Source organism: Cyprinodon tularosa, unplaced genomic scaffold (assembly GCF_016077235.1).
Source record: "Cyprinodon tularosa strain WSP-4 unplaced genomic scaffold, ASM1607723v1 ctg451, whole genome shotgun sequence".
Classification (NCBI taxonomy): Eukaryota; Metazoa; Chordata; class Actinopteri; order Cyprinodontiformes; family Cyprinodontidae; genus Cyprinodon; species Cyprinodon tularosa.
Window position 1 is genome coordinate 388,055 of NW_024039176.1, and position 13,004 is coordinate 401,058.

The 13,004-nt window shown below is 39.1% G+C and overlaps 1 protein-coding gene across 6 annotated transcripts in view; it reads left to right on the forward strand.

Moving 5' to 3' along the window:
- Window positions 1-10,807, forward strand: part of LOC119793402 (dnaJ homolog subfamily C member 13-like) — a 50,575-nt gene extending 39,768 nt beyond the window's left edge. For 3 of the 6 annotated variants that reach the window (XM_038300582.1, XM_038300581.1, XM_038300585.1), the window contains 13 exons: window positions 12-189; window positions 262-353; window positions 628-727; window positions 821-895; window positions 1,016-1,128; window positions 2,175-2,344; window positions 2,439-2,481; window positions 2,558-2,731; window positions 2,802-2,981; window positions 5,415-5,555; window positions 5,626-5,769; window positions 5,847-5,946; window positions 9,761-10,807. In XM_038300582.1, the coding sequence (XP_038156510.1) occupies window positions 12-189; window positions 262-353; window positions 628-727; window positions 821-895; window positions 1,016-1,128; window positions 2,175-2,344; window positions 2,439-2,481; window positions 2,558-2,731; window positions 2,802-2,981; window positions 5,415-5,555; window positions 5,626-5,769; window positions 5,847-5,946; window positions 9,761-9,858 (1,608 nt within the window). In that variant the 3' untranslated portion in view covers window positions 9,859-10,807. Of the gene's footprint in view, window positions 1-11; window positions 190-261; window positions 354-627; window positions 728-820; window positions 896-1,015; window positions 1,129-2,174; window positions 2,345-2,438; window positions 2,482-2,557; window positions 2,732-2,801; window positions 2,982-5,414; window positions 5,556-5,625; window positions 5,770-5,846; window positions 5,947-6,179; window positions 6,285-9,760 lie in introns of all 6 variants that reach the window. The other 3 variants (XM_038300580.1, XM_038300583.1, XM_038300584.1) reach the window with 2 other exon arrangements.
- Window positions 10,808-13,004: the final 2,197 nt, after the last annotated feature.

Sequence of the window (13,004 nt, forward strand, 5' to 3'; positions counted from 1 at the left end):
TTTGTGTTTAGTACCCCAAAGTGTTTGCTGCCAGCCTTCTGGACTATGTCGGCTCTCAGGCTCAGTACCTCCACACGCTGCTGGCCATGAGTCAGAGCAACAAGGTTGAGTCCCAGCAGCATGTTGAGAGGCTCCGCTTTGCTGAGATGGCGTTAGAGGCGCTCCGCAACGTCATCAAGAACAACCCTGGTGAGATATCAGATGAATGCCAGGTCAGTGGATTCTCTCACTCTGTCCTAAAGCGCCTCTCTGTCCTTTCAGGGTCGGAGTCGGAGTGCATCGGCCATTTCAAGCTGCTCTTCTCTTTGTTGCGGGTTCATGGCGCTGGCAGAGTACAACAGCTCGTTTTGGAGGTAATAATGCATAGCTCTAATTCCTGTTAATGCTTACATTTCAATTAGAGATGCGCCGATTTGAACGTTTACATCAGATGTTAATATTGCTATTAAAACCGATATTTACAGCTGTTATAAATTTCCATACCTGTTGGACATTGTAAAAAACCGTCTGTCTGTCTGTGTCTGTCTGTCTGTCTGTCTGTCTGTCTGTCTGTCTGTCTGTCTGTCGATCGATCGATCATCTTGCATCGTCATCATTTGTTTGTTTTTGGGGGTTTTTTTTGTTCAGGTTGTGAACACGGTGACATCAAACCAGGAATGTGTGAGCAACATTGCAGAGTCCCTGGTTTTGTCCAACCTGTTGTTGCTGCTGCATTCACTTCCCTCCAGTAAGAAGATGCTATCATACTCAGCTCCCCGTCATGGTTTTGTTTTTCATCATTTCAGTGATGGACTGACATTGTTGTTGCTGCTTACTTTAGGCAGACAGATGGTGCTGGAAACCCTCCATGCTCTTACTTCCAACACAAAGATAGTCAAAGAAGCTATGGCCAAAGGTTAGTAAGATATCAATTTCTCTAAAAAAAAATAAAATAAAAAAAACCCAAATCCAAAACACTCATATCCATCAAAATTATATTTTAACTGGTGTCTTTGATGATCTTTGTCTCACACAGGTGCTCTGATCTATTTGCTGGATCTCTTCTGTAACTGCACACACCCCCAGGTCCGCACCCAGACAGCAGAGCTTTTCTCCAAGATGACCTCAGACAAGCTGGTTGGACCAAAGGTCAGCCTGAGCACATAGTAATAACTACCCTACATTCATATCCTCGCTCAGTCGAGCTGCGATATGCAGGGATTAAAGTATTCCGGCTCGAAGTCGGATTTCTGGCGCGTAGCGATAGCCCATGGGTAAAAAAAAATTACTCGAAAATAAATAGACGGCAAATAAATGAAAAAAGACATTCGAAATACCTTTTGCGTTTTTCAGCCAATGGTGGCACAAGAGTACTCTGAAACTAACAGTATTACCCAATCAGAAGAAGAAGGGGGCAGGTCTTAGGAAAGTGTGTACCTCCTCTCGTTTCTTGCTCAGGTCGCCAGATAGATTGTGGTGCAGTGCTGAAGTTCTACACGGAACGTCACCTTGCACCGTTTACGGCTTCATTCAATGGAGAGACGTGCAAAAAGTCAAAAAATAAATAAATGAAACTTAGTGTTTGGAGAGAAGGACGATAGAGAGACGGAATTGCATGGAGTGGGCACGATGCAGTTCATGAACTCCGGGGAAGATGTCACAACCATAGCTAAAGGTCTCAAAAATAAATGCCGCTGGGCATGGCTGGAGGAGACAGGGCGAGATGGCAAGCCATTTAGCAGCTGGTGCAGGAAGTTAAGTGAACCAGGCGCTTGCTTCTGCACGCTGTGCTCCAGGAACGCTTATTTACGCATCCAGCAGCTAAAAGGTGCTACACAAACATGAGTTAGACTCTGCTGTTTGTGCGGGCCCACACACTACACGTTTGCCGGGAGCTACGGCAACAGCTGATGTACCAGCTTCAATAACTGACCGTGTATGCGAGTTAAAGATGAGGGTTTCTGCTTTCCTCGCCGAACACGACCTCTCATTCACAATAGATATAGATGCACTTTTACCGTCTTCTATATATATATATATACATATATATATATATATATATCTATATATATATATATATATATATATATATATATATATATATATATAGTCATGTGTGTGTGTTTGTTGAAAACGTTCAGGCTCAGAATTTTCTTTTGATTAATTCCCTGGATATGTTTTTGTCTCTCTTTTAGGTGCGTTTGACACTGATGCGTTTCCTCCCTGGTGTTTTCATGGATGCCATGCGAGACAATGCTGAGGCGGCGGTTCAGATATTCGAGGGAACGCATGAAAACCCAGAGCTCATCTGGAACGATACCTCCAGAGAGAAAGTGTCCACCACAGTACGGGAGATGATGCTGGAGTATGTGTCTGATGGGGGGCTTGGTTTGTGGTTTAAACTGAAGGATGAGTTAAAAAATGTACATTAAATCTTTTTATTTTTTTTTCTTAATCAGGCATTTTAAACAGCAGAAGGATAATCCTGACGTGAACTGGAAAGTGAGTAAAAGGTGCTGTTGAATGAATGTTTGAGTCTGCATTGTGAATTAATAAATTTTTTTCTGTCTGTGTTCAGTTGCCAGATGACTTCACTGTGGCGTATGGAGCTGGACAGGGCGAGCTTGAGGTTGGAGGAGTCTTCCTGCGCATCTTCATCGCTCAGCCCGGCTGGGTTCTGAGAAAGCCTCGGGATTTTCTGGTGTCACTGCTGGAAACCCTGAGTGAGCTGCTGGAGAAGAACAACCCCAACGTGAGCACCACAGCGTACCAAGCTAAAATAAACCTTAGATCGTCCTTCTGACAGATGTTGTCCCCTGCAGGGTGAGAGCCTGGAGACCGTTACCACGGCAGCTGTGTGCCTGTTCAGCACCCAGACCCATCTGGCTGACCAGGTTCCCCCTCTGGGCCACCTGCCTCGCATCCTGGCAGCACTAAACCACAAAAACAACGCTGTGCCTAAGAGCTCCATCCGCCTCATCCACGTCCTGTCAGACAACGAGGTTAGACACTGACACGCGTTATTTAAGCAGTGCTGAAAGATTAGCAGACATAACATTATGGGCGTTTGTGGAATTGAATTATCAGCTTTAGATGTTGTCTAATCTGATAAAATTAGGGCTGGGCGATATAGAAAAAAAGCTCATCGATAAAAAAAAATGCATATTGATTGATATCGATAATTATTGAAAAGATTTGAAACCATATTTTATATGCAGCTCTGCCTGGACTTTTTAATGATATTGCTAAATGATTTAATTTTAGTAAAGAACACAAACACAGACTTCCAATTAAATATTTATTTAACCAACTTTTTTAACCATAACAGAATTGTTTTAAAGAAAAATAACTTAAGAGACCTGAGTTATGTTATTAAATACTGACAAAGAATAAACTAAAGTGACCAGAAAAGTGACCAAAATAAATATAACAAATAAATAACTAGAATACCCTATTTGGGTGGGAATAGTACACCACCAGCTTGTGGTAATTAAAAGATTGTAGGACTAGGCTACCATGTAAACTCCACTCAACAAGAACAAAAACCCAAATCAACTCACCCTTTAGCCTAGCATTTCTATGGGGTATTTTTTCTCACCCCTATTCTTCTAGAGGTGCTGCTGACACCTCGTTATGGTTCAGCTTAGTTTCCTGCTTTAACCTGAGTTATTACTTTGAAGTTGCTGGCCCCTCAGCATTTTTCTCTCAATTGTTAGAACTACGTGGGAAACTGCCCAGAACTGAATATATACATATAAATATTTTCCCGAAATTCCCGAAGATTCGGAGGAGAGCCGCGCCGGGGCCTACACAGCTCGTACTCCTGCGGGTGTAAGCGGCTGAGATGATAAAAAAAAAAAAAAGTTGGTTGTGTTATCAGACTTCGTTTTCACTGGTTCCCTACACATTTTACAGATGACTGTGGTTTGTTTTTTGTCCGACTTGCCATGACCGAAATACTGCCAAACTGGCGAACTACAAAAACCCTTCTTTGGAACAATTTCCTCCGCCTCTCCTTGCTGCGACATCTTCATGTGCTCTGTGTTGTGATTTGAGAGGGCGGCGCTTGGTGACGGCGTGCCTGGGTCCGCGATTTCGATTAGGGATGCACAATATAATTGGCCCCCTATCGGTATCGGCCTGTATCAGCCTTAAAACTGAATATCGGACATCGGCCACCCCACCGATATTTAACCCGATATTTGATCAGCTTCTGAGTTTCTAAAGTCTAAAAAAAAAATAAAAATACTACTTCTTCTTCTTCCTCAAAAGCTTATTTTTTACAGACTTAAAAACTTCTAAAGACGAGGGAAAAAATATTGATACATTAAAATATCACAATATCTTCAAATGCTGATATATTGCCATTTAAAAACACCATATCAATCTCTTTTACTAATGAAATATTGCTATATGTCATCGTTATGCTACGAAATCCCCCGAAAATTCACAAAATTTTGCCATATTTTTATATGTTGATATATTGACGCGGTATCGATCTATTTTACTAACAAAATCTCACAAGAATTTGCAAAATATCACGACAGTTTGTAACAGAACGATGAAATTTCACAAGATTTTGAAAGTAAAATAGATCGATACCGTGTTTTTAAAAATCTATTTGATATCAGCATATGAAAATTTGAGTATATTATTTTTCAAAGTGTCAGAAATGGAGAACAAAACTGCTATTTTCAATGACTACTTATTTTTGTCCAGCTTTAACATCAGTATCGATATCGGTTATCGGCTACATGAGTTTTAAAATATCGGCATATCGGATATCGGCCAAAATCCCAATATCATGCATCCCTAATTGCGATTGGTTGGGAGGAAGTAGTGACTAGCATAAACCTACATGAAAACTGCTTTTATTTATCGAACTTTTATCGACTCTCTTTTTTTCTATTGCGCAACACGTCTATCGATCGATATATATCGTTATTGAATTATCGCCCAGCCCTAGATAAAATGTTTATATATTCCAGAGATTTGCTCTCATTGTCTTTCATACTATTTGATCTATTCATCTATTTGTTCAGCATACTTTTTATCCACCTTTCAATCATCTAGATATACTTTTGTTTCTGAAAATGTGTCCATAAATCCATGCTTCTGTCCTTTTATCCAACCATCAATCCATTCAATCCATTTTTTTTTTTTTATTCCATCCATTATCTCTCATCCCATCAGTGTTCACAGCTAATTTGTTAAAAAGAAAATGGTTTGCAACCTGAAAATGTGCTTAAAAACCAAAAATTTCTGTTCATTTAGTCAAGAGGTTTTTAAATATGATGTTCAGACAAAAAAAAAAAAGCTGATCCAACCTCAAATATCTGTCCAGTATTTGCAGAGCTGAAACTTATCAATAAAAAAGTGCAGGAAGTACGTGTTAAACTAACTTTCTGTTCTGGTTTTGGCCACATGGCGTGCAGCTGTGTGTACGCTCCATGGCATCTTTGGAGACGATTGGCCCGCTGATGGCCGGGATGAAATCTCGAGCAGATATGGCCGGGCTGGCGTGCGAAGCTCTCAACCGGATGTTTCAGAAAGAGCAGACGGAGCTGGTAGCTCAGGTAAGCTCTGGGTGTTTCTTTAGCTTGCCCGCTGTTTTTGGCTGGAATAAAACTCCTAACCGATCCATAGGCTCTGAGAGTGGAGCTGGTTCCATACCTCCTGAAGCTGCTGGAAGGCATCGGCTTAGAGACGTTAGAAAACCCTTCTGCTACTAAAGCCCAGATAGTTAAAGCTCTCAAGTCCATGACTCGCAGTCTGCAGTACGGAGAGCAGGTATTACATTTAATAACTCATGGAATCATATAACAGTTATTGCTTTCAAATAAAAACCTTTTTTTGCTGCTTCGTAGGTGAATGAAATTCTTGGGAGGTCCTCAGTATGGAGTGCCTTCAAAGACCAGAAACATGATCTTTTCATCTCGGAGACTCAGACTGCAGGCTACCTGACGGGTAAAGCCTTGTTTTTTTTTTTTTTTCCCTCAACTCTTAACATTGTTAACAAGCAAACCTTTGCAAAATACTAAAAATCTAAGCCTCTCTGAGCTTTTAAGACCTAATGCTTTGCTTAAACCTAAAAAACACTTGGCTGATTCCTCCAAGCAATCCTTTATTCTGTCCAAACTCCTGTAACTTCCTGGCTCTGCGCTTCCTTTTCCTCTTTGTCCTCTACGTTTCCTCCTCAGGCGTTTCCACTCCTTCTCTCCTGGCCGCCAGCAGCCCTCTGCGAGGAGGGCTCTAGACTCCAGAGTTGGGCCTTCACAGCCCTCCTCTTTCTTGCTTTCATGCAGGTAGACTCTCGCCTGGCATTTACCCTCATAATTATCCTTCCCTTCTTCCCTCCATCTTTGTCATTTTCCATTCCCACCTCTTCATCCCATAGTGGCATAAAATGTATATACTGCTGTAGAATTTGATTCACTGAAATGTTTTCTGTTATCTGGTGATCGAACCTGAAAACGGAAAGTTTGTGTTGAAAAGAATCATTCAAGTAGTGTCAGCTTGTGAATGAAGGCTGTCCGTCCAAGTTAAGCTAGGCATAACTGTGTTACGCTCACTTTAAGTCTCCTATATTTTTAGTTTAAAACTTAGACTTCTGGCTTTTAGCTGAACATATTTAATCAGCTGGTTAACTAGTAAACATGGACAAATGCATTAGCCAGCCAATGGTCAATATTTCGGGTCAATGTTAGCTTTTTTTTTTCTTTATCCACATGAAGGCTAGAACACACCGAATCTGATTTTGCATCTAATCCAATAGAAGATAATGTCGGACAAGGTTGTGGCGTTTAGCACTCATTGAAAGTCAATGGGGATGATCACAGCCGACATGATTTTACGCAAGGGGGCTGTATAGGTCCACCTGAGATAGACCCCTGGTGTATTTTAGTTGGACTACGCAGCAATTCAGCAGCCATTTCATGGCTCTGACAGGAACAGAGATGCAGTTACAAAATAAAACACATCCTCTTTGGGGGAAAATGCTAAATAAACTCTGTGTGGCGTATATCTCTCACCTCTTTATAAAAGAAAGAAAAATGTCGATCAACTTCCAGATCTCTCTGAGACTCACCTATCACTGCCACAGTCGGCATTTGAACCATCCCACGGCATTTATTGCCTTTTTTCTTTTCTTTAGACGTAGATCTCATTTTTTTTTTTTTTACTATAGCAGGGTTCCTGCGGATCCTTAAAAAGACTTAAAAGGCATTGAATTATTCAATATAAAAAAAAGAAAAAATTGTATCAAAATGTCTAAATCAGTCTTTCAATTTTTCACCAAGTCATAAATAGGATTTGATTTTGTAATCAATATCAAAAATGTATATAATTAACGATACTTTTTTGACATTTCCCGAACGGCTTATCTGTAACTATTATTAGTGCCATCCTGACAGCAGAACCAATAAAAACGATGATGCAGACAGACCTTGGGGCGATGCTTTTTATCTGGACAACGTGGGGAAGTGTAAATGTAATGAAAATTGTCTATCTAGCCAAGAGTTTCCTGCATGGATAAAAACAGTACCAGGGAATATATATGAGGAATGGCGCATTTTGAGCAAGAAGTCATTCAAGCTCAGCAGGTTCGGATCAAAGCTGTGGAGTCAGACACGTGAAGAGTAAAAAAAACAAAGCGCCAAAACCGAGTTACAGAGAAGCAGCAGCTATTTCTCAATTTTGTTCCACCCTTGTCTCTGCAAAGCCTCTTCAGCATCTCTGACGTTAAAAAAAAGCACCAGTAGCACCAAATCTCTGGATAATGTTTGGCAGGACGCCTCCAAAGAAAGCAGAGATATTATGGACTTTAAGTAGGGATCAAAACAAACAAAACAAATTTTCTGTTAAAATCTATTTGCCATTAGTGTGTTTTTAGCTTTGTTCCTATGTGGAAAGTTTTTCAAAATTGTACGAATTTCTGTTGGGCTACAAAGTAATGGTTTATGTTAAAGTAAGCATCAGGTTAAATTTGTCGCAAAAAGGTTTACTTGTGTTTATTGATAAGTTGGTCTTAAAGTTTAATTTCAAGGGACAAAAAAGTCTTGAATTTAACTTGACTTAAGTTGTAGGAACCCTGTATGGGCATATGAATACTTTCAGTCTGATCTCGTTTGAGGCGCTGCAAAGACTGGCTTTGCTTAAAAGAATGCGGTGGTGTTTATTAATAGCTTTTCATAATCTGTCCAAGTCAAATGGGGGAAATTGTTTTAATTTGTGTGGCACAGAGACGGAAGTAAAAAAAATCTGCCCATCCTGCCTGGTCTAACTCTCTGTACGCAGTCAGTGTGACATGAAAAAAAATTGGATCAGGGATTAAAAAAGTGGTGTGCAGCCAGTGTGTTCAGGCCTTTAGTCAATAACAATACAGCTATCCCATGCACTGCTGCTCCCTCAATTTTTATCCGTTGTTAATGTTTCTTCTTTGATTTGTACATTATTCTCTTTTGTTTAAATTGAGACTTGTGTAACATTTGCTTTCGCTGTCATTTATTTTGATATAAATGCAGGAAAAAATCTTCCCGAAAAAATCCACAGCACATTTCGGGGATCGATAAGACTGATGTTAAAGTAATAAGCCTGAAAAACATTTAGAAAAAGATGAAATGGTGTCCTTTTAGGTTATTTTTAGATAAACTGTAGCCTCATTTCATGAAGTTTCCTGCATAAAAAGATTTTGTTTGCAGCAAAGTTTTTCATTTTATTTCATTTTAAGCCTCTCACAAATTAAATACAATTACTGTATCTGATACGTTGAGTTATTTGGTTGTTTGTCCATATCGTTTTATTTTATGACAGATGACCAAGAAGTAAAAAGATTAGCAGGATTTTATTTTTCAATGATTTCCTTCCACTGGTGGAAAGCAAAAAATCTTGTCCAGATTTCTAGAGAAGAATCTGTTTGTTGCTTCGTAATCAAATAGAGCTAGCATTTTGAATAACTGTCACAGTTAAATTTGGGTTTACTAAGATTATTAACATTTCTGTCAAAACAACTAAGCCTAAAACTTAAAATGTTGTCAAAATTGATACTGATTGGAAAATACCATTTAATTTGAAAATATCATTGAAAATAATGTGATAAAAAAGGTGACTGATTATGCATTTAATTTCTCAGAAATCTGGCATTCCCTTCCCTTATTTTTAAGGATTTAAATTTAAATTTCTCCTTTAATTTTCTGAACTGATGGCATCGAAGTACGGTTAGCATTCAGGCTTCTCCATGTTTTCTTAGTGAACACTGCCAACCACTGCCTGGTCTGCTTATATGAGCAACGACACTCGTTAGTTCAATCCGTCTTGATTCAGTCACGATGAAGCAAGCAAAGCGTCCTTTAGGTGACGTGTAGAGTCAGAATCAGGCGTCTAAGTCTGACTTTTCTGAGCGCATTTTATGAAATATCCCTCTGGTTTCCAGATGCTCTCCAGCAGGTTTGCCTGAGATGTTTTAGAGAGAAAAATGCACAAACTTTGTATCAGTAAAATAACTGTAAATATACTGCTTGTGGTTTCAATGCTACTAAATGCAATTAAGTTGAAGGGATGTCAACACTTAAGCTGCATGATGTGATTCCCGAAAATAAAAAGTTTCACAGCTTCTCTGTGACAAACAGCCTTAACCGGCTCCACCAGAGATCAGTGGGTTAGTTTCTCACTTTTTATTATTTACGTCTTGGTACCATTTTGATCAAAGTATGAGGAAAAGCTCTATGTGGACATCTTGGATATCTTCTCCACAGTCTAACCCCCCTGTTCTTGTGACTTGCAGGTCCAGGAGTTGCAGGTTACCTCACAGCAGGAACTGGTTCGACAGTATTGCCCAGCGTCCCACCCCCTGTAGACAACGACAGCGGAGACCAAGGTTGAAGGATCCACTTACAGTCAGGCTAAGGCTCCCAGACTGCCCTGCGGCTCAGAGAGGGGGACGTTCAGCCCCCCGAACATCAGAAGGGATGGGAGAGGGAAGACCGGGGGAAGAGGGGAGGGGGGATCACTGACCATCGCCAAGTTCTCCGCCACACATCCTGCAGCATCACTCTCCTCCTCCTGATGACACTGAAAACTTTACAATTTGCTTTATTTTAACAAATGAACTTTTTTTTTTCATTGTGCTACTTAGACAGAAGAAGGTTTACTTTTTGTATGGATATATTTTTTACTCTAGATTTTTTTTTTCTTCATGAGAAAGATGCAGGAAGACCAAGTCTTATTATTGGGGAATTAGTTTCCTTTCAGTCTTTACTTGATCGTCAGATCCCAGAACCTCCACCTCATCTTGGGATATTTTGCCTCATTTGTGCACTTGACCTATTCACCTTTTGCAAAATCATCACAGTATTCTGACTTGGACTAGAAAAAAAATGACACCAGAAGTAAGAAAACAAAAAATGTAATTACTTTCTGTCATCAACCCCAGAAGAAAACCCCCCAAACTAATATGGACCTTTCTGATTTTGCTTGTCCAGCTCCTCATAAGCAGCCTTTTTTTCCTTCGATCTTCCTTATACTTCTCTCTCTTAGTGCTCTATTCTTCCTTGTCTCCCACGTTTTAAGCAACTCTCCCCAGAATGCAAAAAGCACTAGATTATTTAAGTAAAAACATCAAAACTAAAGTAACTACAGGAAATGAGCTTCTGCAGACATGATGAATGACTTTGACTCTGATTTTGAATCTTATGTGAAAGACTAGTGCAATTTGTGAAATGTTCAATGTAATATTACGTATATAAACTTTCTATATTGAATGTACATTTAAAAATGAAATCAGTCACACTTGTACATAAAATTTTAAGAATAAAAGGGAACCTAAAGTGTCGTCCTTTTGTTTTTCCATTTGTGATGGTCGGCCTGACGGATTCTTTAGTACATTTTAAAGCCCGTTACAAAACCTATTCTTAGCGGATCAGGTTGACTTTTTCTTTCACTGTTAATTGCAAGAACCTTTATTGTGTATACTCATAAGCATAGCTGCAGTCCAGCTGAAATTAGCATGAACCAAATAAGCAGGCTAATTATTACAAGGCAAGTGAAAGTGTTTTAGCTATTCTCTATTTTGCAGTTGTTACCATAAAGAACAGCCTTGCATGTTCAGGAATGTTCCACTCCAGATAATTGCTACTGAGCCAAGCATACGTGGTATCAGGAGAGACGTTGGGTTTTCGTGAGGAAATGTGCTACAGCATCATGTTGCCTCCTATGCAGAGGTTACTAAAGATTGGCAGTAGGTTGATGTGAATGAATATCTCTATGAAACCTTTAGAGTTGGGACCAGAAACTGTTTACTTCAAGAAAACGGACTAGATTTCTACAGAAGGTAAGTCATTTTTTAGCTTTTTTTTTTTTTTCCCCCATGATGAACCCTCCACTTCATTCTTTTCTAGCAATTGGACCATCCTTGAGCCAAAGTCTCTCTTTACCTGAGAAACTCCTTAGATCTTAAGAGCACAGACCTATAGTTGGTAATAAGTGAGAAAACAGACAAATGAAATGAAAAACAGCGAACAATGAATACATAATCCCTCAGGATTTGGCCCAGATATTAGAACCTAGAAAGTCCAAAATCTCAGAAGGTGGAGGGAAGCCTCAACATATGGACCAGATTTCACATCATGTAGATGTGTCTAGGTTAATTTAGAACTATAAAAATATATTGTCTATACACATCTCTTAAGGTCATGATTTATTTAAAAAGATCAGCAAAATCTGGGGGGGGGGGGACTGAAAAATGTTACATGCGTAAAGCCAATTTCCAACGAGCACTTGACTGAATGCTTGAGTTCTAGTGAAAATAAAAGAAATGTTGGTATGCATAATTTAATTTGCAAATAAAACTTATGCTTGTGGTTTTTGGACACAACAGAAATGGTGAACAATTCAAGTCTTCTTTTTGTTTATTGGCAGATTGTAACATTGACTTTTAGGTGCATACTGCCACCTACTATACCGGAGTCTGTAGCAGGAGCCATTTCAATGTGATGATTACCTGATATATATATATATATTTATTTTTTCCCATTCATCCTTCTCTATTATTTTTTTGCCTACATATTTTAAATCTTATTGTATAAACTTATATTCTTAAGATACTTTATAACAGCTCTAAGTATTTCCTATTAAAAGTATAATTTAATTAAGACCTAATGGCACCTAAGCTGTTTTGTCAGACTAGTTCATAAATTAACCATTATCCATTAGCTTAGCTTTTTGAAGAGGATGTTCAGTTTGTCCATAATGGTGTTTATTGTAATTAAAAGTTCTTAAATAATAATTGAACTTTATTGATCTCTGGAGAAATTTACCTCTGCATTTAACCCATCCCCTTGGGCAGCAGTGGGCTGACATCATGGGGTGCCTGGGGAACAGTGTGTGGTTAAGGGTCTTTGCTCAGAGAGCCAGAGTTGCAGTCTGTGGGAGTGGGGCTCGAACTCAGAATTCCAAGCTCTATGCCCTAACCACTAGCCCACCAATCCCCACATAATGGCAATATCATGTACTAAGGTTTTTGCAGAATTCCCAGAACAAACTTTATCAGCTTAAGTCAATAACTTGCTGTTACTTCAACTATGACTGTAGAGGAGATCACACCCTCCATCAGACAGCTTTAAATTCTGTTATTTGAATACATTTAAAAACATTTCTGATTCAGATTTGACCTGAATCAAAACTAGAGTTAAATGTGAGGGGTGCGATCAGCAGAGGTGTCAAGTAACGAAGTACAAATACTTTTTTACAAACAGGCATAAAACAGCACACTGTTGATTCAAAGAGTATCACCAAGACAAAACGATGCTCACTACATTAGGAAGGCCTTCATTATATAAATTGGTTTTCAGAATTACAGCTGGGCTTTAAAATAATTTAAAGCAACAAAAACAATTTCTTGTTTGAATAGGAAAAAGTGTCAGATTCTGCAGTTTTAAAGTGGAACTATTCAATAACAAACAGTAAATACAGCCCTAAAACAGCGTATTTAGTCTGGTAAAGATTTACTTATCGTATTCAACACAACCCTG